Here is a 26,963-nt window from a genome sequence, read left to right as displayed (position 1 = left end):
GCTTGAAAGCATGCTTAGGAATGGGAGGAGGAGGGTGAGTTAGGGGACTAGTGGCCTGGAAAGTTTTAAGGCCATGTAGATACCCTCAGTGGAAACAGGAAGGTGAGAAGAACCAATTGGCCACTTAGTGACAGGGGACACCATCCGGTGAAGGAGAACTAGAACATGGAGCCTGCTTGGTGGTTCCCATCAGTTATCCACACAAGTAGCACTCTTTTTGGGGGATATAACCTAGAAATGGACAACTGCCACCACAGGGGCGCGCATGTGCTAGCGAGCGTTTGCCCCCAACAGTACGCTCTGTGGGGGACAGCTGTTGGTGCCGAAGGACATAGAATCAGAGGGCACATACCAAGGAGACCACACATGGCTCTGTGTCAGAATCAGCCCAGCAGCAGTCAGAACTTGCCCTGACAGCCAAATAATAGAGACATTTTAAAATGTGAAACCTATGAATAGACATCATCAGTATGATCCTAGGCAAGGACTCATGACATAGATGCGATGGAAAAATAGATGGGATAAAAGAGTACCGTAAGATGGAAGAGGACCTTGAGGAAATTCCTGAGCATGTGAGTGTTTAGAGAAGAAGAGACTAATTTAGAGTTGGATACCATATAAGAAGTCTGTGAGGCATTTATTTAGTACATATGACATGTAAAAATAAATGACTCCTTTATAGCAGTGAAAAAAAGGAAAGTGTAATTCCAGTTAGTTATCTTTTCCTGTCTAGAAGCAAAACTGTCTTTTTTACTATCAAGAAGGAAAGTATGTACCATTTGCAAAGGCAGAGTTTTCAAACGATGGTATTTCTATCTTATTTATCGCTGTACTCAAATCAAGTGCACATGTAGTGTTGGTAGAGAGACTGCTGTATTCTTTCCAGTAGGGCAAAAAAAAGTGGGAAATAAGGCATTCAAAATATAAATAATAAATTGGGTAAGTTACTTATCCTTTATCCCTCTACATTGACTTTTATCTCTAACAAGTTCTCATTTTCTTGCAAGTATAACATAGAAAACAATAAGTGACTTTGTACACATGTAAATGACATGCTGTTTTGCTTAGCTGAGTGCCCAAAATGTGCTATGTGTTACAACATCCTATTATTTTTGTTACTTTCATTGTGTTTTTATTATTTTCACCATCATTTGAAGTGAGTTTTCAAGAGTGAATTCTAAAACTGCATTTCTGTTGGAAACTATTGTGTTCCTAGAAAAAGCAAAGTACAAGATTTTCTAGAAATGTTGTCTTTCATGATATTTTTGAGAACTTTTCTTTTCTCTTGGGTTTCTATACTTTTACCTATCATCTCTTCAGAGTGACTTTAGTTTTCTGAATTACATGCATTTCAGTGAAGCCTTACGTTTAGCATATTAAAACATGTACCTTTCAATAAGTGCTTGGCTAAATCCTCCAGGATCCTACTATATTCCATCAGTGACCAGAACTCATCCTATGACTGTGAAAAATATAAAAAGAGAAAAGAGAAAAGTACAGAGAATGGATTGGCCTGAAAAAAATAAAAGGTAAATTCAAATCTACTAATGGCTCAGTGTACAATGGATTACTGCTACAGCATGAAGATGAATGTTGGCATCCTAGAAAAAGAGATACTACTGAAGTCAAGTGTGATGGTATATAGTTGTAATCCCAGCACTATGGAAGCTGAGCTAGGAAGACTGAGAGTCCAGTGCCAGCTTGAGCTATAGCGTGAGACCATGTCTCTACAGAGGAGGAGGAAGAGGGAGAGAGACACGTATATACAAAGAAAGACAGAGAAAGGGACTGAGAAAAGCACTCATTAATTAATAATTCAGCCTGTCAGTTTGTGAGTGTAATGCATCTTAATCAATATCATCCTTTTCACTCTTCGTCACTAATTCTCTGAACTCGTCTCCTCCCCAGTTAAAATTCTTTCATCGTACAGTTGGAACTTAGTTTGTAACGTTACCATATTTTCAGCATGGGTTCATGTACTTCATAGAGCCAGCCCCCATTCACTTGTGAGGTAATTGGGGTTCAGTGCCTTCTTTGTGGCAGCCTTTGCGTTCTTTCCTTGGAATGTGGGCTAGGGCAATGCCGCTGACGTTTAGTGTGGGAAGGCGGATGGATGTGTGAGGAGGCGAGCTGAAAGCGGAGGAGGAGTCCGGGGGCTGGAAGGAGCAGAGTGGGTGGTGCATGGGCCCTGGAGGGCCTTCCTCTCACCCTCTCATCTAGGCAGGCTCACCGCAGGCTCCTCTGTGGAAGTCCACACCAAGGCTCCGGCCACAGGTGAGAGGTGGGAGGGAAAGGAAGCGCTGATGGTCCCCGCAGCAAAACAACTCGGTATAATTGAACCCACAGTCCGCACTGGCCTCAGTGAGAAAGGGATTCAAGACCAAAACCCACCTGCACGTCTTGTTGAGCTTTCTACCTCCAGTGTGTGTCTGGCGTCACAGGAGTGATCAAAGCCCCCAGAAGAGCACAAGTGAGCTGTGTTCCATGAGAGACACAGGTGGCCAGAGCAACCTCACAAGTGATTAGAAACCTCGTTTAGGGGAAATTGCTGGTAGCTTGCCAGGGACTCAACGTTTTCAGTCTAGTAGGGTTAACAACCCTCCTGGAATTGCCACTGCTTCTAGTTCTGACTGAGAAATGCTAGTTAGAAACTTTATTTTTAAAATAGTCTTAGAAATTTTCCCATAAGTATCTTTTATTGTTTTAGTATATGATATCTGAGAATACATTGGATGTCCCCCCCCCCACCCCCCACTCCCCGCTTTAGAACAGGCTGCTCACATCCTGATGGGAGCCGTCTCCCCTGGAGTTTTACAATTTCATATTACCAACTACATGTTGACCTCTTGGATAAGAGTTCCTCTGATCCTCTCTACACCCCCCCCCCCCAACATTTCAATAGAGTCACCCTCTGATAAAAGAGGCTCATATTTATTCCCGGAGGGTAGAGAAAATCTTGTCAGAATTTGCTTTCTTGGGGTCTTTCATGTTGTCATGTTTATATTTTGGAAAGAGCAAGAAATGGAAGTGTTTATCACTGGTCAGGGAAAACAAAGACTGAATACAGGCGGGAGTCATCAGCTTGGTGGATCCTGTTTGGGAAAACGGTTCCCACTAATCACAACCTTTCTCACACAGCTGCAGTATTCCACAGACCAGATGCCCTTGTACGGACTTTTCCTCCTCTATGCAGGGTGTAGCCCAGCTTTCCCTTCCACACGCCCAAGCAAGAACCTCTCAGCCTTACACGGATGCAGTCCAGAATTCTTCTGCTCAGAAGGTCCAAAATCTCCACATAGCATTAAGTTAATAGGACCAGTATATCAAATATAGAATTATAATTATGGAAAGTCAGCTAAAAGGAGGTTGGATGGTAAAATGAAATGAGATTTTTTTTAATGGCTTGTCAAGACTTATAATTAATGAAATGGAGACCTGGCCAGGCCAGTGACCTTCAGGTAGGAAGCAGACCCAAGTTGTGTATGATTTAGCTCCGGAGAATGATCGTGTAGAAGAAAAAGGTTTTCTGTGTCTGGCCAGCTTCTGCCTTCTCCTGTGTCAGGACGTTTCCTAGAATTTGGGCTCCCCAAGTCTTCTTCTGGGGTTACTTGGGAGTCCCGTCAGGTGGATGAAAGTGTCGTTGGAAGAGCAGGAGCGGGCAGCAGGGCGCTCTCAGAAGAAAGGAGTTCAGTGCTCATGCGATCTCTCGTTATTTGATGGGCCACTTGGAATTGTGCTCAGGACTCAGAGCTGCCTTTCATGATCATGTTACTTGGTGGGCCCAATCTACTTTAATATCTGTTCTGCACCGTGAATTTCTTTGAACACTGGTTTCAAACAAAGGAAGAAGAAAATGACACAAACGCGTGCCAGCTTGCATGCCTGGTGCCTTGCTGCAGCCCCACTTCTGCACCATGTGGGCTCCGGAGGCTCTGGAAATTGTTTTTGTCTGATTAAACCCCAGTCGCTTTGAACTCTCTGGGTGGGGGGGGGGTACTTTTCCACTTTTACGTTCCTGTAACTGCGTACAAAGCTTTTTGTTTTATTTATTTATTTTTGTTTCATTTGGAATCCCAAATTTTCTCCAAGAAAGTCCACTTCACCTCCTTTCTCTTTTGACTAAAGCACTAAAACTTGGATACTGTAACATCCGCTGTATTCTATACCCTGAAGCAGACGAAGCTACAGATTGACCGGCACACCCACACACAGGCATGCACACGCACACACACACACACACACACACACACACGCTTACACACGGGGAAGTATTTTTTTCTTCTGTTTTCCGTGTGGTTCTTTGCTTTGTTTTTACATTATTATTACCTTTAAGTAATTGTATCATCTTGGTTCAACATGTCAGTGGATGAGCACAGTGAATCTTTTTAAAAATTAACTTTCAGTAGTTGTGCAAAGAAGTTACAATTCAACATGTCTGTGTGTGAGTTCAGTATACGGTGGTCAGTGTCATACCTTCAGTTGTTCTCTCCCGTCTCTCTCCAACCCGCACCGCCCCTCGATTTACGTACTTCATTTTCTCATATGTACATTGAATTTGTGTACAGGATGCCGATTGACTAGAAGCCAAGCACATCAGGAAAAGGATCTCGCACCTGGGTTAGAAAATATGTTCCTTATTCACTTAATTGCCACTGGCAGAGCCTCTGTCTTTCATAGTGGCCCTCAGGGAATCAGTGCATCTGCAGAGGCAACGAGGGACTTAACTAAGGTTGTAAGTTGTCACTTCTGGGAGAAGAATTGGGTAAAAAGAGCAAAGCACAGGATTTATGCTTAGGTCTTTGGAAAATGGTGTCCAATTTGGAAACAAAACACCTGGCTTACTGATCTCAGAGATGAGATTAAATAGTAAAATTAATTGCAACCTCAATACCATGCTGGCCATTACTGTATATTTATTTCCTGAGTAGCTTTTCACTGTAGATGGTAAGAGGAGTCCCTTGACCCTGCTGGTGAGAAATTGTTCCTTGCTGCATGTATTCCTGGAGTCATCTTTTAATATTTTGGCTCTCAATATGGGGACCTCTTTTCTCGTTCTGTTTTGCCCCCCCCTTTGACATCCGATGTAACACATTACCACATATCATCTATACATGTTGATGATGCCTGACAAATATTTATCTTCTGTCCAATCACTTTGAGGCTCCAGAGCTGCCCTGCACTTCCTTCTACTCCCCCTGTGTGAAAATTCCACTCAGTGTCCAGAAGAGAACATTGGAATTGTTTCTAAAACCTATTTTCCCTGCATTCCTCCCATCTTAGAAATGATACCAGAGACTGAGTGGCTACCATTCCATAATTCCTTGCACTTCCCAGTCCATGAGAACAGATCTGACCCCTGTGCCTTTCCCTCCATCTCCCGAGACTCGTGGGCTGTGCAGTCTCCTGTCCTCTGTGGTCCTGCCACACGCAGCAGGCAGGAGAGCTGCGCACACGCTCACCTCCACCGCTCACGCCGCCTCCTCAGTGCCTCAGCCGCTACTTGTCACGGTGAATCAGGTTTAGTTGGAACCCTGCCACTCCCACTCAGGTTTGCCTCTGGTGACAATCACAAATCCTACCTGGCCCGTTTACAAGAAGCGTTGATGCTCTTCCCATAGACAAGAACCTTAGCCTGCTTCCCTTGACTTGCAAGATGCTAGATGACTGGCCCTGCGGCCCTCTCTCCTCTCCTAGTCGCTCACAACATTCCTGCCCCTACTTACTCGGCTATCCTTGGATCAGCCTTCACCTTGGGACTTTTCCTGGCATGCCTTTTCTCCTACCTTGCGTGGCCTTTTGCTGTCGTCCCAGTCTTCTGTCCCCTCCACAGAGTAAGCTCTGCATTGGGATCCTTCGATGACGCTCTGAAAGTGCACTCTGTCCCCCTGGCCTCCGAGCCTTCCATCTCCTGGACTCTGCCTCTTCCACTGGGGTACTCATGCTCTAACGAGGACAGTGCCATCCGCTCGTTTTTCTGAAAATGCTTTCCAGGCAGGTGTGGTGGGCACGGAGTTGGCTAGTATTGGCTATACAAAGACTTGAAGGAACTTGAAGCCAGCCACGGTGAACCCGGTAGGGGACAGTGTCGTGAGCAAACTGCAGTGGGCACAAGCGGTGATTGGAGCTGGTCATTAACGAGTTGTGGAAGCTGGGTTCATCCGCGGGGACACATCAGATGATGAGTGTGTGCATGGGTCAGTGTCTAATAAACGCAGGATTAGAATCGGGATGCGCTGTTGAGTTCACAACTCCTGGAGAGCCCAGGGGGACGCAGTTGGTCTGTGCAATTGCTTTATGTCCCGCCGAGAGGTACCAGTGTATGCTCCACAACCAGACTTAAGGGTCGTGTCACTTTAGTGCCTTGATGCAAAGACAGCCACAGATTCACCAAAATAGACCAAAAGGGCAGAGCAAAAGCACAATTTCACTCATTTTCCACATCTCTTTGTTTACTTGTCTTTGTAGTGCTTGTTGATTTGAAACCAGAGGGTCACACATCTCTCTTGAGGGTAATGAACCATAGCAGACATCCACTTCTGTTGTAAATGGAAACTCGAGAGCTATAAATGTCAGATTTCTTTTTGTGTTTAAAACATACTTTTAAAGTCCAGCAGCTTGGGTGCTTGGCTTGGGGCTACTGGAACTGTGCTAGTCCGGGAGGGAGATGTCTAATTTATGGAGCTGGGCTTGCCAGGTGCTCGCAAGTCCCACCAGCCATACTGGAAACATCGCCCACATTCACCCAGGAGAAATGGAGACATAGTCATTAGCTAATATTTCAAAGTGATTTTATTTTGAAGGTGTAGGAAACACCCACATTTGTTTCCGTAAAGATTTTCTTCACCTCTTCTTACTTTTGATGAAAGATATCAAACACCATATATAAGCAGTGATACAAGACAGAATGCAAATTCTGCTACATGCTGCGACCTGACATCTGACAATCCACGTGGGTCGGATGATCACCAGAGGAGGAGGCATGATACGTTCTGTGGTGAATTTCAGCAAGTCCTCTACCTCTTCTGGATTCCTAACTAAGGAATCTTCCGCCTCCCCCTTCTTCCTTACTCATTTTCTCCCTCCTTCTTCTTTCCCTCTTCCTCCTTTCTCCTCAGGTTCTTGTAGCTTGTTTTTCCCGAGCCTTCAGGTCCTCAGAGGTGACAGCTTACACTAGGACACATGACTTCATAGTGGCAAGGAGACAGGAAAAACTGAGTGTGAATAACAGGGATGGTGTGGTGAGAGTATTAGCTTCAACAACTTACTCATTTTGTTCTTGAATATGTGGTAGAAGCAAGTGTTTGTAAAGCGCAATAGTAGACAACAACCCTAACTACAGTAAGAAAGTTTTATTGCCATCCCAGTGGTTACCTGATGGTAAATGGCTTTGTATCAGACTCCAGTCATTGCAAACCAGCAATTTTGGCGATTCCAGAAAAATCATAGTGCCCGTTGAACGGAAATTATTCATTTAAGTCATTTTTAAGTGTATTAACATCATTTATAATATGAAGGTAATAAATCTAAGGGAAATTACTGTTTTATAGCCCCTGAGAAAACGTTAAGATTTTGCAATTAGATTTTATTGCTTGCGGTCATATGCAGCAGGTCAGAAGCATGATGAAGAACTTGCTGTTGCAGGCAAGTTGTTGTTGGTGATGTGAGGTACCTGTGACCCAGGCAGAGATTCAGATTGGGCCCTTAGGACAAGCTTATCACAGTCCAGAAGTTTGACGGACTTGCTTAGTTCAAATATGGATTTCCATAATCTTTTAAATTTAAGAAAACCTGGGTGGATAATCAGAAATGGATTATGGTGTGAGACTTCCAGCTGTGAACACCCATGAATGATCTTCTTGGGTCTTACCCTAATTCATTGCTCCTAATAGTTTAATGAAGTAACGAATGGACGAGATCTCACTTATAAACCAAGGCACAGGCAGCTCCTGCCCATAGACAGATTTTAAACCCAGCCTACTGACAACTTTGCACAAGTGTCTCTTTGACCCTTGCTAGTAAGTGCGAGTGAACCTTGAGAGGATCACAGCTACCCAGGCCAGGGCAGCCTTGAACTTGTGTAACACTGATATTCAGAAGTATAACAGGTACTTGAGATGTGACCAGAAAATGGCAAAAATGAAAACTCAGTACCATGGGATTAGACTTGTGAAATCCCAGCCTCCTTATAGAAAGGCCCCACCATTCGAGCTGTAAAGCCGTGATAGTCAGTGCTTCCTGGGACTTGGCTGAAAATAGGTACTCAGGAGAATATCCAACCCAGTAATTAGGTTGTTTTGTGTAATCCTGTGATAATCTCCCTCTCAGAACTGATATGTCTGAAACTGAAGCAGGATCATCTCCCCACTCCCCACGGTCCACCCCCAGACAGCCGCCTTCATGTTGGCCCGGGTCCTCGCCTTCCTCCGGCTTTCCAGGAATAGGACATGCATCTTTACTATGATTTCTCAGTGTTGTGGCTACTACGAAATCCTAACTTACCCTGTGGATGCCATTCATTCCAGACTGAACACGGAAAGTTATAAAATAAAACTACTGGTACTCAGGCGGTACCCAGCTACTCAGGAGGCTGACATCTGAAGATTACAGTGGAAAGCCAGCTTGGGCAGGAAAAGACTCTTTGTATCCAATCAATCACCAAAAAGCAAGACGTGGAGTTGTGGCCCAAGTAGTAGAGGGCTAGAGGGCTAGCCATGAGCAAAGAAGCTCAGGGACATTGCCCAAGCCCCTGACTTCCAACCACAGGACCAGCGCGCACACACATGCACACAAACACACAAATGTTTCTATTTCAACATCTATTTTCAGATAACTCTCTGGCATTCCTGCTTGCGGTCTGTTGGCGCCATGGAAGGACAGTAGGGAAGAGAATAGGGAGGCAGGGAGGAGTTTCTGCCATCCCTGCTGTAGGAAGGAAGTAGGTAGACGGTAGAAACAGTGTATAGGACTTGGGGTTTCCACCTCTGTGCTTACTTTTCAGTCTGTGTATGAAATTGGGGCTGAACTACAGTATGGATATGTCTTGCAGTTACATACGAAGATTTCACAAAGTCTTATGTAGTTTTACTAAAAACAATCTGGCGCCATTTATTTCGAGAAGAAAATTAACCTACTACTTTCTATGAAGCTGGAGGAGGATTTAGCATGTTTGTGTATTTCTGAGTTAGCTGATATAATCGGAATTGTCTTGGCAACAATTCTGATATAGAAGCTGGGCACTTGGGGTTCACACTTATCCTCCTAGCTACTCAGAAGGCAGGGATCTGAGGTTCTTGGCCAGCCTGGCAGCAAAGTTGGGGACACACTTGTCTCCAGTTAACCAGCAGAAACGTGGGAAGTCAAAGTGTGGTTTAAGTAAGAGAGCAGAACCCTCGAACAACATAGCTAAGGAAGAGTAGGAGGCTGAGTTCAAGCCTTAGTTTCAGCCCATACACTAAATATGCTGGCGGCCTCCTGAGTGCCTTACAGTCTGTGTTGCAGGTTGGTTTCTCTTCTCTCCTCTGGACTTTTCCTTTTGCTAGCTAGGATCTGCTCTGTGAACTGGTTCACTCCTGCACAAGTCTGGAAATGACACCCTTCCCTTTGTTTTCTCTCCGTGTCTTTCCCATTGAGACTGACAAGTGCTATTTCTGATAAGTTAATCTATGCTGATGTATTCCCAGGTGCTAGGGAATGAGTGTACATTCCTGAGGAAATAGATTTTCAATTGAGACCACATGGCACTATTTTACTTCAGTCTTGTGTGGAGTTTAAGTTCCATATTTGCCACTCCCTCCCATGTTGCATGTGACAAGATGTTTAACTTATCACAACCTTAGGAGTTTTATTTCCAATGAAAGGATCATGAGTTTTACCTGATTGCTTCAAGAATATTCCATGAAAAATAGTTAACATGTAAAAGTAATGTGGTTTCTAAAACCCATCAAGGACTCCCATCAAGTTTGCTCAAGATTTGACTGGGTCCCAGCCATGCCTCTCTGCTTATAATACCATCCTTGGCTTCTTATCTTGAAATATTATTCCTGTACTAAAGCAAAAACAAGGATTGTCATTTTCTTCCTCTATACTTACATAAGACCCTTGAGTCCTACTTAAACCTAAGAAGTAAGAATGGAGAGTTCATTTTCTAGTTGATATGTGGGGAATCACTATCAATATTAATAACAGGATGAGCCACAGATATTACATGTTAAGGTTAAAGAAGTATCTACATTTGAAATCTTTCTGTAGTTTGATTTCAGTTTTCTCTAATCCTTCCTTGAAAAATGTAATTTTCTGAATTAACACGCTATAAATAGAACTGAATTTATTTTCAAATTGGGAAGGGTTCCTGACTTTCCTTTTGTCTAGGTTCTCCTGTGTCATGCCTGCATAGGAAATAGTTGCTGTAGTCTAGTAATGTGCTTTTACTAAGAGTGTATTGAAGCAGCTACAGCAGGCTGTATTTCCCTTGCTGCTGATCTTTGCATGACTCAAACGCCTGTGCTTCAGTTTTCTTCTTTATAATAGCGCAGGTATGAGAAATCTAGGAATTGATCTCTGTGACAGTGTAACACAGCACCTATCCTAAGGAATATTGCTTTAAGTCAGTTTGAGTTGCTGTGCCTATTATTATATTAGCATTTGCTATTTCCATGTATAATATTAAAGGTATTTGCATTCATTATGTAAGTCCGCAAGAGTTAGTTAGGAGAGGCCTGTGATCTGTTCCTCTGCTTCTTTGTCTTTGCATTTGTTGTCCTCTGTGTGCCAAGGCTTTTGAAGTATTTTAATTCCCCATCCCCCAGCCCTACTGTACTTGCCTGGGACTCTCATCCCAGTGCGTATTTCACGTCCTCACTAGAACTTTTGAAAAGTTGTTTTTCTCAGCACCTCAATCAATGGACGATGGACAGAGGTGTGAGGGAGTAGGGGATGAAACCAGGGCTCCCTGGGGCCGTTCCCTATTCTTCCTGGGAGGTTTCATTGCATCTTATTTGCCAAGGAGTCAAGTTAGTCTGCACATCTTGTTGCAGGCCTCTGCATGTGTGGGCCACCTGGCCAGCCTTTGAGTGATGGTCATGTTTTGGGCAAGTGCTGGGTCTTCTGTGGTTCTGTTGATCGCACTTCAAAAGCTATTCTTGGCTCACAACTCTCATTACCTATCCCTTCAGGTTTTCTCTAGATCTTTAGCGTGTTTTCCTCTTTCTTGTTTTAAATAACCAATCTCACTTCTGTGTTTGCTTCGTTTGTTTTTTTTTTTGTGTGGTTGGTCAGTAATTAACTTGCATTTGTCAAGTTAGGCTATAGGTACTTGGCCAGTTATTTTGGAGTAAATTTACTAATACTGACTCATGTTCATGAAATTATTTTTTCTCAAATTTTTCTCTGGGTTCTTTTCCAATTAGAATCTTCGCCTGGGGAGTGGCTCAAGTAGTAGAGTTATCTGCCTACAAACCAACCTGACTTCAGTGTGCCCAGTACACAAACAAAACAAGACTCCTGCACCGAATACTGTATCTTTACAGCTTGATAAAATATTGACAAAACATTCATGTAGGAACATATGTTGTAGTAAGAAAATGAAAATGTGAATCAATGCACCTAATTTTGTGGTGTGAAATCATCACCAGAGGGGATATTTCGGCAATCACATTTGTATAAAATCTGGATCATCTAGGATGGGGATCACATATTATAAATCATCTCCAAAGCATTCCCTGTTTTGTGTAACTTAACTTCCAAGCAGTGGCCTTATTGGATGCTGTACTCAAGTTCTGCTTTGTCATATGGTTATTTCAAGTGGTATCAGAGGAGAAGAACATCAGGAGGAAATGGTTAAACCACTGTTGGGGGGTGGGGAGGTGAACCATGAACATATTTGTGCTGTTGAAGTGTTCAGCTTGTGCTGCAGCCCATCCCCTTCTCTCTCTTGTTGGCCTCTCTGTGTCCTTTCCTGAGCTTTGTTGTTACCAAATGATCCCTTTTCTTACCATTTTTCCCCCACCCCTGAATGCTTATAGGCATTCTGCTACTGCAACTGTTTATTTTCTAAATCAGTAGAAATATGCATTGGTCATTACTTATTACTGGTACCACCACTACTACGACTGTAAATATTATTGATTCAGGGTCTCTGTAGGCTATCCTGTACTTAAACTTCTCCATCCCCCTGCCATAGTCATTACCACCAAACCAGGGCTTCTTAATGCCAGTGTTGGCCTCTGCTGGTGATAACATTGATAGGTTTTCTGGTGTGAAGCTTGTTGAGCCACCTGTGGGTCTCTGGATAAGCCCAATCCCATAGGAAATAAAACTTGTGTTTGTGTGTGTGTGTGTGTGTGTGTGTGTGTGTGTATGTTGTGCACACTTGTGCCTGATATGCTAGTACAATATACTTTTCATTAAAGAAGTTGTCAACTGTGTTTCAGACTAGCTTCTAAGTTTGGAAGCTTTTCATGTGTCCAAAATAGCGTCATAATATTAGGAAAATATATTCCTTTAGGCATCGGAGAAATCCTCCATGTAACTGAACCAAAAGCATAACAATGCTTTTGGCATAGTGTACTTGAGAGTTCATTATGAAAATTGTTTGGAGTTTCTAACAAGAAATAACTCTAATCAAACATAGTTTAAACAGTTCTAAGTGGAAGAGGGGTGCATCTAGTTACAAATAGCGGGAAGAGACTTAGTACTGTTCTAGACTTAAAGGGAAAAAGGTAATTGAGGTAAAGGATTATAAGAGAGGGCGGAGATAGGATGGAGGTAAAGTGGAAGGGATCCATCTTCAGGGAGAGGACGGTACACTGTTAAGAAGTCCCTTGAACATGGAGAGGACACATATCCTGCAAGCTCCTTTTCAGTTCGGGAGGAATGCTGGTATTGAAACTTTTCCACAAGCCCATCATGGAATCCACTGATGGAAGGCTATACAGTATGCTGAGGGGGCTGACCTTTGGAGAAGTGTACCAGAAAATCAGAACGAAGAACTTTTACAGATGACCCAATTTTTACGAGACTTGACAATAAAAAACATAGTTTTATTAGGAAAGTAAAGTAGACTTTTAAAATAAGAAAAGTGAAAAATATTGGCAGAGCTATTCAGTTTTCTTTCTGTATACAATTCCTCACTTGAGGTAGTTTTCAGAAGCAATGTAATTATCTTCTTCATGAAAGGAACCAATATTGAAATATGCTTCTTTATCTATTTTATACTGGCCACTCTCTGCTATGCTACATCCAGGCTTACCCATTGAACTCAATATATATATATATATATATTTTTTTCTTCCCTCCTGCCTTTTATCTGGCAGGATACCATTCCTGTTGCTCTTCTGTGTAATGAAGTTTAAATGCTTGTTTGGAAACCTTTATTTAACAGTTTAGAAGCCTTGATAAGAAGAGTGCATTAGTCTGAAGAGTATTCATTGGATAGGAAAGAATTTCCTTCTTTTGTTTCTCCAAATCTTTCCGCCTTATTTAGCTTGAGATCTTTGCAGCTTGGTTCATGGATTTTAGCCTTGCCCGTTGCGCAGTATATACTGATCCAGATGACAAAACCAGTGAACTAGGTCAAAAGCACTCTCAATATTACATTTGACAAAAAGCTTTGTACTTTTAACATAGCTTGTTGCCTGTAAAAGGGTTCACAGCATAATTTTTAAAAAATAAATTAAGTATTTTTAAAAAAAGAAATATGCTTCTTTGTCTATTTTATACTGGCCACTCTTTTCTAATTTTTCAAATAAAATAAAGCAGGATGATGGGACTCATTTGTGGTTACACTTGAATCTGTTACTTTTCTCCACACCCACCTTGAATTCCTGACATCCATGTGTCTGTCCGCACTGTCCTGCTCATTTAACAGTTGAACTGCTTCATTCTTTTTAATTTGTTATTTTTGAATTCACCTCTCATAAAGGATCTGACTAATCAGACTCCTAGCTCATTTTCCCTCTCCATTCATTACCACAGCCATTGCCTACATTTTATGGGTCTTAGTAGTTTTTATGGTTTAATATTTTTCTCATTATTCTCTGCTCTTTCTATACCATCCTACCAAACAGTGGCCCATTAGTATCCCATGCACACTTGGGTCAGTGGGCCATGGGCCAAGTGCTTGCTTGGAACTCTTCAAAACTTTATTGTTGTTTTATTTGAGATCCAGCCCAAGGTGATCAACTCGTATGAGAATTTTTCTATGGTTTATATTTAAGTTCACTTTTCAATTTCCTTTTCTAGCTGTTCATTAAATTGCACTTACTTTTTTATTTTATCTGTTCCCTTTTCTTTCTCTTTCATTTCCTTTTTAATTCCCTCGGTCTTAAAATCTACTTACTTATTTATACTCTTGAATCTCCCTTCTTGTTACTATCCATCAACTCCAGGCTACTGTGTCTGCGCTACAGACATCATGACAAGCCCTAGAGAGACCAGAGCCTTCATCTCCCTCCACCTACCCCAAATGTGCATGAGCAGGCTAAGGGAGGAAGTTTTATGAGCGAGGCTCAGAAGGACTCTGTGAGCTACAGTGTCTCCTGTTTTCTTGCTTGTGTCTCTAGAACATGAGTCCTGTAATTTTGGACATATTGTTCCTTTCATTTTGTCTAAGTTATCTCTTCTTTCTATATTATGAAAAATTCCTATAACTCTGTAAACACTTATACATGCCTTTTATTTATGAATTCTTGTTGAAGAAACAACTGTTTCTCTGACTGAAAGATAAAGATCACTTATTACTAACTTCTTAATAGCTCCAATGCCTTGTCCATACTCTGTTATAAGTATCTGTGTTAATTGACTTGCCCATAAAATGATGAACTTTATGTATGATGCTAAAAAAAAACCTCAAGATATAGGTCACATCAAAATTTCAAGAAGCAAATATATGTCTCTCAAAATCTTAGGCATGTTTTCCAGCAGGAAATAAATTTTTGTTGATAGAATTTTTTTTCCTCAGTCAATGGCAGTAGAAAGACTTATTTGTTATATAGAGCTCTTTCTTTAAAATTGTCCTCCTCATTCACATCCACAAAGCTGTCTCTACAGGCATGTTATAGGGCATAAGAGTATTTTCATAATGTTTCTGTTTTTAGCATTAGTACTTGCTTGAAGAGATTATTCTCTTTTATCAAACCAATAACTTCATTGATTTGACAGTCATCACACACCTGCTTAGTCAGTACAATATCACTCAGAATTTTAATCCAGAAGAGAAGACCGTCGGGTAACATGATTGGTTGCCAAGGATAACGATAAGGTGTCTTAAAGCTGGCAGGAGACTCCCAGCGTATTTTTTTCTCTGCCAAAAATGAGCTACTGAATGCTGCGAAATGGCTCATGAAGCAGCATCCTCTCCCTCTACACATACTGTCATTTTATTATAACCAGACTCAGCACTGCAGGCCTTCTAATAGGCGTTAACAATGCTTGTAAACAATAACAACAACAAAAATCCTCTCTGTGCAGAGTGGCTGCTTCCATATTTCCCTTGGGGAAAAATATTGCAAATGAGTTCTAGAGGTATCTGTGGACTTCTAGAAAAGACGCAGTGTGTTGAACAGATGTGGTCAAGGGGATGGAAAAAGCCTGAAGGACAAGGATAGGTAGAGCCACTTGGCTCTGTCCTTGCTCCCTGGGGTGGCGTTTGTGATTTGGTGATGTCTTCAGCCCTTTCCAGAAGTCAACGTGCACAGGAACTGGGATTATTTGCATTCAGTTTTCCTCTGATGGATCATGGGAATGCTGTTATTTTCTACCCAGCCCAGACAGAGCCAAAAGCAAAATGCACATCTGGCTTGTAAATCGGCACCAAGCCCCAAGGCCTGGCTTTGTGTTCCATTGCATTCTCGGTGTGGATTACATGACACCTCGAGGAAAACCCCCAGAGGCCTCTAAACCACTGTGAGGCTTGCTACCTGACGGCCCCACTTTTGTGGTCCCCAAAGGAAGAATCTTTCATGATTACCTTTTTATTTCTTTTTTTGTTTGTTTCTCTCTGTTTAGAAATCGGTCCCTGGTTACGGGAGTTCAGAGTGAAGAATGCTGTGGATTTCTCACGGTTAACCTTCGACCCAGGACAGAAAGAACTTGTGGTGGGAGCAAGGTGAGAGATGATATCCTCTGCAGTCCCAAGCTTCTCTGTGAAACTGAAGGGTGCTGAACAGCGTGGCTTCATCCAGGAATACAATGCGGTAGACGTGGTATAAAGTACGCAGCTCCTAGGAGGATGAATGTGTTCCTCATCGCAAGTGTTAATGGGATTTTCAGAGTGCAGGGTCTCACAGACCTGATTTGACGGGCATGTGCCTCTCATTGAACCTCAGGTTGGCCTCGCCAATGGTCCCATTCTAGGGGAAGAAACCTAGAATCCTCTTCTAGGTTAAAAGTGGAGAAATAATGAGGCTGATGAAAGATGGACTTGTGTTTCAAACCCAGGTAGTTTGACCCAAGAAGCCGTGTTTTCCTTTCTTTATTTTAATTCTTCAGTGGAATTCTAGAGATCTGGACACCAAGAGGCCTTTGTGTGTATCAAAAGACCCAGGATTACCATTTTCTTTTCTCTTTTTGACACACATGAGGACTGAACTCTTTCACCCAAGGCTAGTGCTCTTATATTTTGATCATATCTCCACTTCTGGTTTTCTGGTGGTGAATTGAAGATAAGAGTTTTAAAGACTTTCCTGGCTTTGAACTATGATCCTCAGATTTCCGTCTCCTATGTAGCTAGGATTATAGGTGTGAGCCACCTGAGCCTGGTCTAGGATTACCTTTTATGGTGACCCTGATTATCCCTTTTCTAGTGAATTGAGAATTCAATTGGCATTGGCATTGTTTCTTAGGGGTACTTTATGTTTCTTTGTCTGGGCCAACACCTGCCTGTGGTTAGACAGTGAAACAACTAGAGAATATTCTACAGATTCTGAGTTGTTTGGCTCACACTTACGTGAAAATACACTATTTTAGCTATATTCATCCTCACTCACCCTTCTGGTTTGCCCAGTCCCCACCTTCTGAGACCAAGCTACCTAGCAGAACCTATTGCTCTTTCCCTGCTCCCCTCACTCTTATGGGTCAACAGCTGTCACTGAGTTTCTTTATGCCATGTTCATGTAGCAAAGCAATGCATTGTATAGCTATTCATCTTCCATCTTCATATTCCTTTGTTTTCTAGTCCTCGAGTCAGAATCATGTTCTATATCATGTACATGAACATGTGTATCTATGTATACAGCTTTGGCTATCTATCCTTTCAGGTCTAGCTTCCTCATATGAGTGAAAATATATGATCTTTGGCTTTTTGAGCTTGAATTACCTCATTCAATGTTGTCTTCCAATTCCATGCATTTTTCTGCAAGTGCCATGATTTAATTTTTCTCTATGGCTCTATAGTATTCCAAAGTGTATGCATGCATGCATGTTCGTAGGTAAGTGTGTGTGTGTGTGTGTGTGTGTGTGTGTGTGCGTGTTTTCTCTCTATGCATACTCATGCATATATGTGTATTGGCTGTGGTCTGATGTGATCTATCTTCTTTGGATATATGCTAGTTGTGCTTTGGCAGGGCCCTAGAGGAGGTCTATTTTAAGTTTTTTGAGGAGCCTTCATACTGATTTCCGTAGGACTTTACAAATATAGGAGTTTTAAACTATCTTCCTGGAGTCCAGCTTTTCTTTCTCATTCTGCATTCCACATCCAACATCCCTTTTTTTGTTTTGTTTTGTTTTGTTTTTAATAAGGCCCACCTTCAAGAATTTTTATGGGATAGATGTTGGCTGTTTGTTGCCCTGGTCCTACCCCTCTTCCATCCCTTCCAGCCTCACTGTGTTTTCATTCTTATCTCACTCGGGCATGTAAAAATGTTTCAGCTTCCCACAACTCTCGTAAATGCTCTTTCTTGCCTCTGGGATTTGGTGATCCCTTCTCATTTTGAATACTGGCCACCCACCTACTGCACAGATTTGCTTCTTGGGAAGGTCTCTCAAAGAATGATGACCTGGCTGGAGATTCTGCCCTGGTGCTGAGCTGCCACTTTGCTTCACAAACAGTCTTGTTGGCATCTACATCGACATGCACCGCGGCCCTTATTGCATGTTGTTGTCCTGGTTTGGGATGGATGTCATTCCCTACACAGATGGCAGGAAGTGTGCTAGGAATTCCTTCACTGCATTGTTCTGTTCTCCTTGTAGAAATCCAAAGAGATCTGTTAATTCTCCATCTTTATAGTCAGGATTTGACTTGTTCATATTCTTGTCTGTACCTGGTGTATACTTAAGGGGAGAAATGAAGTTAGAATTGTAGGAGATTTACTCCAGATTCACTTTGGCAAAGGGATGAGGGGAGTAGCAGGCTCAATACCCTAACTCACCTTTAAAAAACTGGGATTTGACCTTGGATTTAAGAGAGGCCATTCACTGGGGATGAGCTGTAAATATGGCACCCTTTAGCTTTGGTCAGCCAAGCATCATTCTTTCATCTTTAAAGAATGTTGGCAAGGCCTTTCTCATTAGCCTGATTCATAAGGAACACTGCCCCCCTTCCCCCCCACAGTAACTGGAAGTCCTCTTGTGAGCAAAGCAGCATGTCAACAACACAAGCTTCCTTTTAGAGATGTGAGAATCCAAGGGGTAAATAAGCATTTGTGAAGGGCAACTGTCTTGAGGGCTAGGGCTGCTGGGAAGTATTCTCAAAAGAACCTTGTCCCTGGAGGTCCCCATCTCCAAGTCACTGGTGTTCTGGGAAGCTTCTGTTCTGCAGGGTTGATCTCACAGCTTCATCCTGAAAACTCAGCCATGCCGGCAGGCTTTGCACCCTCTTCTGTCTTTCAGTAGCATTCCTGGAAGGTGGGCTGGTTAGAAAGCTGTGCAAATGCCAGAATGAGCATGACTAGAAGCCACAAAATGTGATTGATGTTTGCAGATGCCTAGGAACACAGGCTCCCTCTCCATGTGCTTCACTGTAGTACTTGATAAATACATGAGGAAAAAAATGGGGTGTGCTGAGTTTGCCTAGCGGAGTGACCCAGAGCCAATTTCACAGCCTAATTTTCTCATGCTTAAGGTTGGTTTCATAATTTCCACCCTTTCAGTAGCTGGAAGGACTAAGAGAAATAACCCATGACAAATGACGGTTACATTAGCAAGGGCCCAGGAAGGGAGCTGTGTTGAGGAAAGTTTAAATCAACCATGTACAGAAGCATTTCAGTCAGAGTACACTGGACCAAGAAGGGAATAGGAATTTCACCTAGGAAATTTGATGGGATTATGCTCAGAAAGTGCAAAGGCAGTGGGAATCAGTTATAAAACTTTAAAAATAGCCCAACCCTCAGAATCCTGTTTGGGAAAAGCTTTTGACTTAGTGAGAGAAGTTTAAATAACAGGTGTGTATTTCAGAAATCAGTAATGGTTTAAAAATATGACCTGTAGAAAAATAGAATGTTACTCTTTATTTTATTTTTTCATAGTTAGCACCAGACATTGTGAAACCCTTTATTGGATGATTTCACTTTATACCAGTAATACTTTATGTTTCTGACATTGAATTCAGTTGAAGATTCTTAGCACTCTTTGATAAAAGGAGTTCTTTGTGCTGCCAATGAAAACCATCTCTTTAGGCAATTTATGGTTCTCTAGTGCCAGGAAGTATTTCAATTGCAATCCATGCAATTTCGGGAGTACGTCATACAACTACCAGTTTCAAAGTGCCCACTATCTTCACTTTATTTTAAATACCTTCACATTCATCTCCTATTTTATTCTGGTCTCTTCAACATTTAGTAATGTTTGTGTTTTCCAGGATTAAGCTTCGGTGTCTTCTTTTTAGAAAGTAAAGTAAAATACTATGAAATGCATTATCCTTGCAGTATTTGATTTCCATTTGTTCCTGTTCTGGGATAATATTTTTTGAATGGCTGTGTGTTTCTCCATTACAAAACTTACTGAAAACAGTTTTCATGCAACAACAACAACAAAAACCCCTAAGGGCATAAAAATATATGATGGCTTAGATTGTTGGTATGGGTAATTATGGAAATAATGGCCGTGATAATACTCCACAAACTTGATGCAAGTTGAAGTTTTGCTGTGGACAGAATGGTAGCAACAGATGTAAGCGGAAATGATAGCATTTGTATTTTGCTAGTGAGTTAGTCTTGTACTCCCCATTCATTGGAAGGGTCACAAGTGATTCCATCTCACTGGATTCTGGAAGGGCTGCTCCATTCTACTGCTGTTTCACTGGGCCTTGGCCTGTACCTGGCCAAGGCGTTCACAAGTCCGCCACATTTTAAAATCCAAAAAGCTGAGCAATGCGACGAGAGCAAGTGCATTATCAAAGCCTCTGGGGCTCCACAGATTCATGGTGAAGAGGATGAGGCCTTGTTCTTGCTGCTGTTTTTAGTTTTTGTTCTTTATTTGTTACTTGGATACTTTTGTTTTTGTTTTGTTTTCGAAATGTGACTTTCCAAATGCCAATAATTTTTAACACGTATCTCATTTTATCTTGAGTTGCTGTCAGTTATTTCCTTCCCTTCGTGTGACTCTGATTCTTTTGTTTTCCATGAACTTATGTTGTAGAAGTAGATATGGAGGTGCGCCCTTGCCACCTGTGGTGCTTTGGGGAGAATGTTTTCCCGTAGGTTCTCACACAGATCCCCCAAGAGTTCGCATGGCCTCACCATCTGCACGAGTAACATGATGAGGTGGAGGCCCAGAGACCCAATAAGTGGGTCAGGTGGTGGTCACGCTGGCTGTCAGCAGTCCAACCCACGCGAATGACCATACCTGACAACAGATAGACTGTTTCATTCCAAGGCTATCCAAAGCACATCGCAAAATGGCCACACAAAAATACTGAGGTGGCTTCTGCCTGGGACCAGGGAGGAACGAGTCTCCCTGAACACCTGACCTGATGTGAGGACCGGTGTATAGGTTTGCTCCAGCCTGCTGGTGCCAGTCAGTACCTGAGCTTCCGGCACAGGACCTCTTGACTGGCTATCACAGTCAATAGACTGTTCTCCATAGCAGAAGCTAATGTTGTGAATATATACTTGAATAACAACAGTGTACATTACGCATCAGCATGTTTCTTATAAACAGATACACGGACAGTAAGTTAAACTAAAATCTGTGTTTCTGAGGCCAAGATTGGTCTTTCCAGTCATACCAAACCAAGCAGTTGACACATTGGAGTGTCTGTGTTGGACCATGTGTTTTGCTCATGGTTTGACTTCAAAGCTTAAGCTAAAAAAGGAAAGATTAGCATGCTTTTGCTATGTGGAGGCTGAATTTGCTTTACATATGCAGGGCAGCAGAAAGACTAACTTGAGCAGATTAAAATTTTAGCATTCAGTGATTCGTAGCCCTCTGTAGGCCAACAGCATTTCATCTGTTCATTATCCATGGGGGGAGGTAGGTGATTGGGGGGTGGGGGAGGGATTTGTAAGTTGTCCTAGCAAGGCAGTGTAAATACTACTTGATTGGTCATAGTGGGGAAGTTTCTGGTCAGCGGTTGCTTGGTGGTTTCTGATTGGTTGAGTTAAAGTATTGTTTCCCATTTTACCTGACTCCCAATTAATTATTGCAACAAAGTATGTGTTCTTACATGGCAGGCTTCTATTTAATTAGAGTTCTGAGTGCTCCCTTTAAATGCCTTTACCAGTGACTGCAAATAAAGAAAAGGGCCTGAATTTTAGATTCATATAAAATTTGTTTTTCTGCAGTTGGCTAATATCATTCTCTTTCTTCTATGGTGGTTGTAATTCACATTTTTTAACTTGAAAGTTTTATCTAAGAATTTACAAGGTGTAACATCATATAATTAAAAAGAAGTGTCGAAAATTATGAGATCAATGATTCTGCTTGGAGTAGACATACTCCCAACCAAATTCTTTCATTTTCTGCAGGGGATGTTTCTGTCGGGCTTACACAGTTGATGATCAGTGATTATTAGCAGTGCTTCCAAAGAGTAGTAGGCCCCAGCATGCATAGAAACTGAGGAAATGATGATGTGGATATTGTGATTTCATTAATTATGACTTAGGAAAGGCCTTGGTAATGGAAAGATCAGTTTTCCTTCCTATTCCATTTCTCAGGCTTACTTCAAGTCATTTGAAACCTATGTGTTGGGAAGAGTGTTTTCTCTCTCCTGCTCCTTTTCTTCTGTATGCTGGCATTAGAAGCATAGGAGTGTCTTTAAGATGTTTTTTTTAAACTTATCTTGCTTCTATCTATTTCTTGCTTCTCAGTCTGTTTGGTTAATTAACCTGATCTACATGTTTTTTGCTTTTTTTCTGCTTTCCTTTTTTTGTGTGTCCAGTATTTATCAAATACCATTTTGCCTTTGACTTAGCCTGGGAATTACTTCAAAATTTAGAAAACTTTCTCCTTCTCCCCAGTTTGTGGGTTTAGGAGGTCCTGGGGAATGGCCTTGAACAAATAACTGTGAATCTCCAGGGAAAGACATGACTATTGTTTTTCTTCTGCTATTGTTAAAAGGAAAATCTTTTTCTATTTTTTTTTGGGGGGGGGATGGTAGAAGCAAAAACTAACATAACATTTATTTCCTTGTTTATTACATAATTACTATGAAATACTTAAATAACAGTCACCTAATTAATATTTCACTTATATTAGGATTAAATAACAAATTTAATTAAATAACTGTTTCCTTTTTTTGTAAATTCAGCAAATGAGCCAACGGGTGTTTAAATAGGCTGACTAGCCTATTTACTTTGCATACATGTGCATTGCACATTTTAAGCATTGAAAAGTTTTCTGCTAGGCAGCTTCACATGAGATCCATGGGTTTATAAATTTCTGTCACTATTCCTTGGATTCTACCTTCATCAAATATTTGCTTTTTACTAGAAAGTGTTTTAAGACACAGGAGAAGCAAAAATACTCTCCATGTTAAAGGTGTTATTGCCTAGAACAAGAGTTGGCAAACTAGTCCCAGCCTTACTTTCTGTTTTGGTAAATAGTTTTGCAAGCACATAGTCATATCTCTTGCACATTATCTGTGGCTGCTTCTCAGCTGTGACCATGAAGTCTAGTATATGGGACATAGACCACCATGCTGAAATATCTGCTCTCCTACCGTTAACAAAATGTGCTGACTCCTGGTCAGATCAGTGTGACAGCAAATGCCGCAAACAGGGAGGAAAGGAACCCTCTTCCACTGTTGGTGGAAATGTAAAAAGTAAGGCTATGGTAGGACTGAACTTATGACCAAAATTCATATTTTATATTTAAAAATTATATTTTTATTATAAACTTGAAGTTGTTCGCAACCTCCCCCCATTATTCAGAAACTGTGATTTAAATGTTATTTACAGAACTGTGGTATGATAATGTTTGGGACATCGTTGTAATTTTAACCTTTGCAACACCTGTGAAAGGCATCTGGCTCAGGGGTAGAGTGCTTTTTGGCTCTACACAAGTGGGAGGAGGGAAAGTTAGGATGAAGAGGTACAGGCAGGTTTTGTCTTCAGGTTGTTTCGTAGCCTACCTTCTTCTAAACTTTTATTAAAGGACAAGAAACATTTCTCTCGGCCTTGTTAAAATGTTTTATAAAGATGTACTTGCTTTTCAGTCCGTACATTCTCTTAGTGCATAGTATATGTCTACTTTCTCTTAGTGCATAGTTATGTCTACATTCTCTTAGTGCATAGTATATGTCTACTTTCTTTAATTATTCTATCCTGTCATTTGCATAAGGCATCTGACTTACATGTTAAATATGAACTTGAAGTTTTTCTTTGATTGTACAGACATATTCATCAGAGAGCAATTGAGTTATTCTAAGCGAATGTCATTTTAAAACACCTGTGTCTTTCATAATTTATGGAGGTCAGAGTTAAGTTTTATGGTGTCTCTAGATAAAATGAGTCATCCAGTTAATATGCTCATGATGGCTCAACCTTTCCTTTAATGCAGGTTGAATTTTATACCTTTACATGAAGACACAATTGAACTTCGTCTGTTCAGGCCAGGCCCCCACTGAGAGTATATTGTTGTGCTTAGCGTTTTGTTGCTAATGTCCCAATGGAGATGCGATGGGACCCAGGAATGGGTTCTGTCATGCAAGTCAATAAGAAATAAATTCCAATGAAGAAGGAGAAAACTTACTTGCATTTTTAGTGGGGAAGGACAAATAGGTTTTAATATTGTCATTTTGAATCTGCCAGATTTAATGGCTTTCTGATTTGAATTATACAGCCCATTGGATCTGTGTATTCCTCATACCATTACTCCTAAAAGTAATGTGGTTTATTGCAACTGAATGCACAATGTCTAATTTTATTCTAAGACATTTGAATAAAACAGGAAAGATCCCTACCCAAGGAGACAACGGCATGTTTTTATTTACTGTAGCCATAAAACCAAAGTAAATTTACCAATTGGGAAACTTGCTTTTTTTTAAAAAAACTTTTTTCGTATATAAGAAAGGGAAGAGAAAAATAAGATCATAAGAAATAAGAAGAGAAAAACGGTAACATGGAATAGCTCCTATGAACTTGTATAACCAAGACACTCTGAGAATCAAATCTTTTAACCTCTTGCACCAAAGCCTTTCCCCTAATAATGCCAATACTCTTGTAGCTACCTATTTATATTTGTGGGTGTTAGGAAGATTAACGAGACCACTTACATGCCTTGAGTTGTTGAAAGCATTACCCTATTAGAGAAACTGACGCTAAGTATAACATTTGGTTAGCATTCCCTGTTGGATGGGAGCCAGAACATTCCTCCTTCACGTTGGAAAGCTTGGTGGCCTTTCTCGTGAACCTCATATATATCGCTTCTCTCCTCTCCACTCCTAACATCAGAAGATAAAGTGGTTGCCTCCCCTGCAGCGCCCTGGAGAGCAGCCATTTGCAGAAGACATAGATCTTACTTGGCTTTGTGAGTGGCCCAACATCTGGGAATATCAATTTTTTATTCCCGTTAGAAGAGTTTCTTTCTTTTCTGTAACCCTTAACTTCATAGGTCATTGACCTCAACAGCAATGGATCAGTTGCTTGGAGAGACTTCAGGTCCCTCGTGTTGTTTAGCTGGATTGAAATTTTTCTCAAGGCAAAAATAGTCTTGGCATTGCACGTGGAACCCAATGGTTTGATGAAGGGTTTGAAGTGAGTGGAGTCTACTTTGTCTTTTTCCCCATGCCAAGGACTGAGGAAGGTGGGTAAGGAATTCATCAATATTTTTTTTTTGGTGATTCATCCTTTAAAATATTTTGTAAATAGGTGAAAATCCCAGTTAGATGAACTGAGTAGTAAAATGTTCAATATTACAGATTTCTAATTGATGTTTTTTTTGTGTGTAGATCATTACTGGGTATTAAACATTTAGAAACCATTTCCAAGTCTGCACCTTAAAAGTCAAGCAAATCGAAGTTCTCACCAAGAAATAAATATTGAGACTTTTCAAAATTATAGATAGTTCTGGTGACTCCAGTTTTGAATTTTTCAAGTTAGCTTTATTGAGTAAACATTGTTAAATGAGTGTTCTCAAAAGAGCTGGTTGACATACATTTACCTGACTTGTTTAAATATATCCCCGTTATACGTCACCCTTATAATCATAAAAATAAACATTAAAAAGACCTTATTGAAGGAATTTATACTAATAATGATTTTACTGATTTTGAGTTGTAAAATTATAGTCATATAGGATGAGTTTATCTTGAGATAGTAGTTAAGAAAAACGCAACCACTGAAAAGTATTTGTCAGGAATGTATTGAAATGCGTCGTCCATGTGACCCAATTGTTTGCGGTGGGGCCTGTTTTGTACCGGTCCCACACTAACTGGAAATCAACTCTGTAACATGTGGGCATTCGGTAGAGATTTCTGCCTTCTTTTGCGTACTTTTTCTCAGAAACTCATATTTTCCATTTCTCTTTTTTTCTGTATTGCAAGAAGGCTGGCCGAGATGGCTTATGCCCTGGATAGCCTTGGTTTCCTTGGCAAACTGACAACGGACAACTTCATGTCTCTGAACTAAGCTCCTCCAAGAAGACAAGATTTAAATAGGTTCAATTAAGCCAATTTTATTTGTTTACTGATTCGTTTGTACTGTTTGGGATTTTTTTTTGTTTTGTTTTTTTTGCAGTTTGAACTCAGAGACATGCTTACTAGGCAAGTGCACTATGACTTGACCCTTACCCTCAGGTCTTTTTTATCTAGTGTGTCAGATAGATGGGTCTCTCCTACTTTACCCAGGGCTGGCTTTGGACTGTTATCCTCCTGTTACCTCCTCTGTCATAGTTGGAATGAAAGGCATGCACCGCCATGTGTAGGTGGATTCAGATATTCAATTATAAAACCTGCTTGGTGCAGATGATGAGAATCTTACCATCTTACTTAAAAAGAATTTCAGAAGTGATGATCCATATGTTTTCTTTGCTCTCTACAGAACAGCAGGCTGTCTTACAATGTCCTCTCTCTCTCTCTCTGTCTCTGTCTCTCTCTCTCTCTGTCTTACATACAGATAAACACAGAATCACTGATTATCAGTGAGCTCTTTTTTCAATCTCAGATGTGTGACTGTTGATATATTAAATGCCTCTTTGTTTTCTGGTCCAAAAATAACCTGCACTACCTGTATATTACGAGGAGGATGTTCTTGAAGCCAAAACTAGCAAGCATATTTAGTCTTTATTCTTCTGTATATATTCCATGTACCCTTTTGGAGTCTTTGTTGCAAATGAACTTGTTCTTTTTGTGTTTTATAGAAACTACCTCTTCAGATTACTGCTTGAGGATCTCTCTCTCATCCAGGTAGGTGCAACAAATTTTTGGTAAGCTCTCATTTTCATTGCAATTGAATCATGATTCCGTGAAATACAGAGCCACGGCTGAGCAACATGTGGTTTCCTCTGCGGGGCAGTGTGCCGCAAGACTCTGGGTGGTTGTAAACAGGGAGGGGAATGGCCACTTGCTTTAGTTCCTCACCAGCCTTTTCCTGCTG

At 41.1% G+C, this 26,963-nt stretch overlaps 1 protein-coding gene across 2 annotated transcripts in view; it reads left to right on the top strand.

Moving 5' to 3' along the window:
* The window catches only part of Sema5a (semaphorin 5A), a 371,169-nt gene that overhangs the window by 172,973 nt on the left and 171,233 nt on the right, over positions 1 to 26,963 (top strand). For both annotated transcript variants that reach the window (XM_048368447.1, XM_048368446.1), the window contains exons 4-5: positions 16,003 to 16,102; positions 26,728 to 26,773. In XM_048368447.1, the coding sequence (XP_048224404.1) occupies positions 16,003 to 16,102; positions 26,728 to 26,773 (146 nt within the window). The remainder of the gene's footprint in view (positions 1 to 16,002; positions 16,103 to 26,727; positions 26,774 to 26,963) is intronic.

Source organism: Perognathus longimembris, chromosome 19, assembly GCF_023159225.1.
Source record: "Perognathus longimembris pacificus isolate PPM17 chromosome 19, ASM2315922v1, whole genome shotgun sequence".
Classification (NCBI taxonomy): Eukaryota; Metazoa; Chordata; class Mammalia; order Rodentia; family Heteromyidae; genus Perognathus; species Perognathus longimembris.
This window is presented reverse-complemented; position numbering and strand designations above follow the sequence as displayed.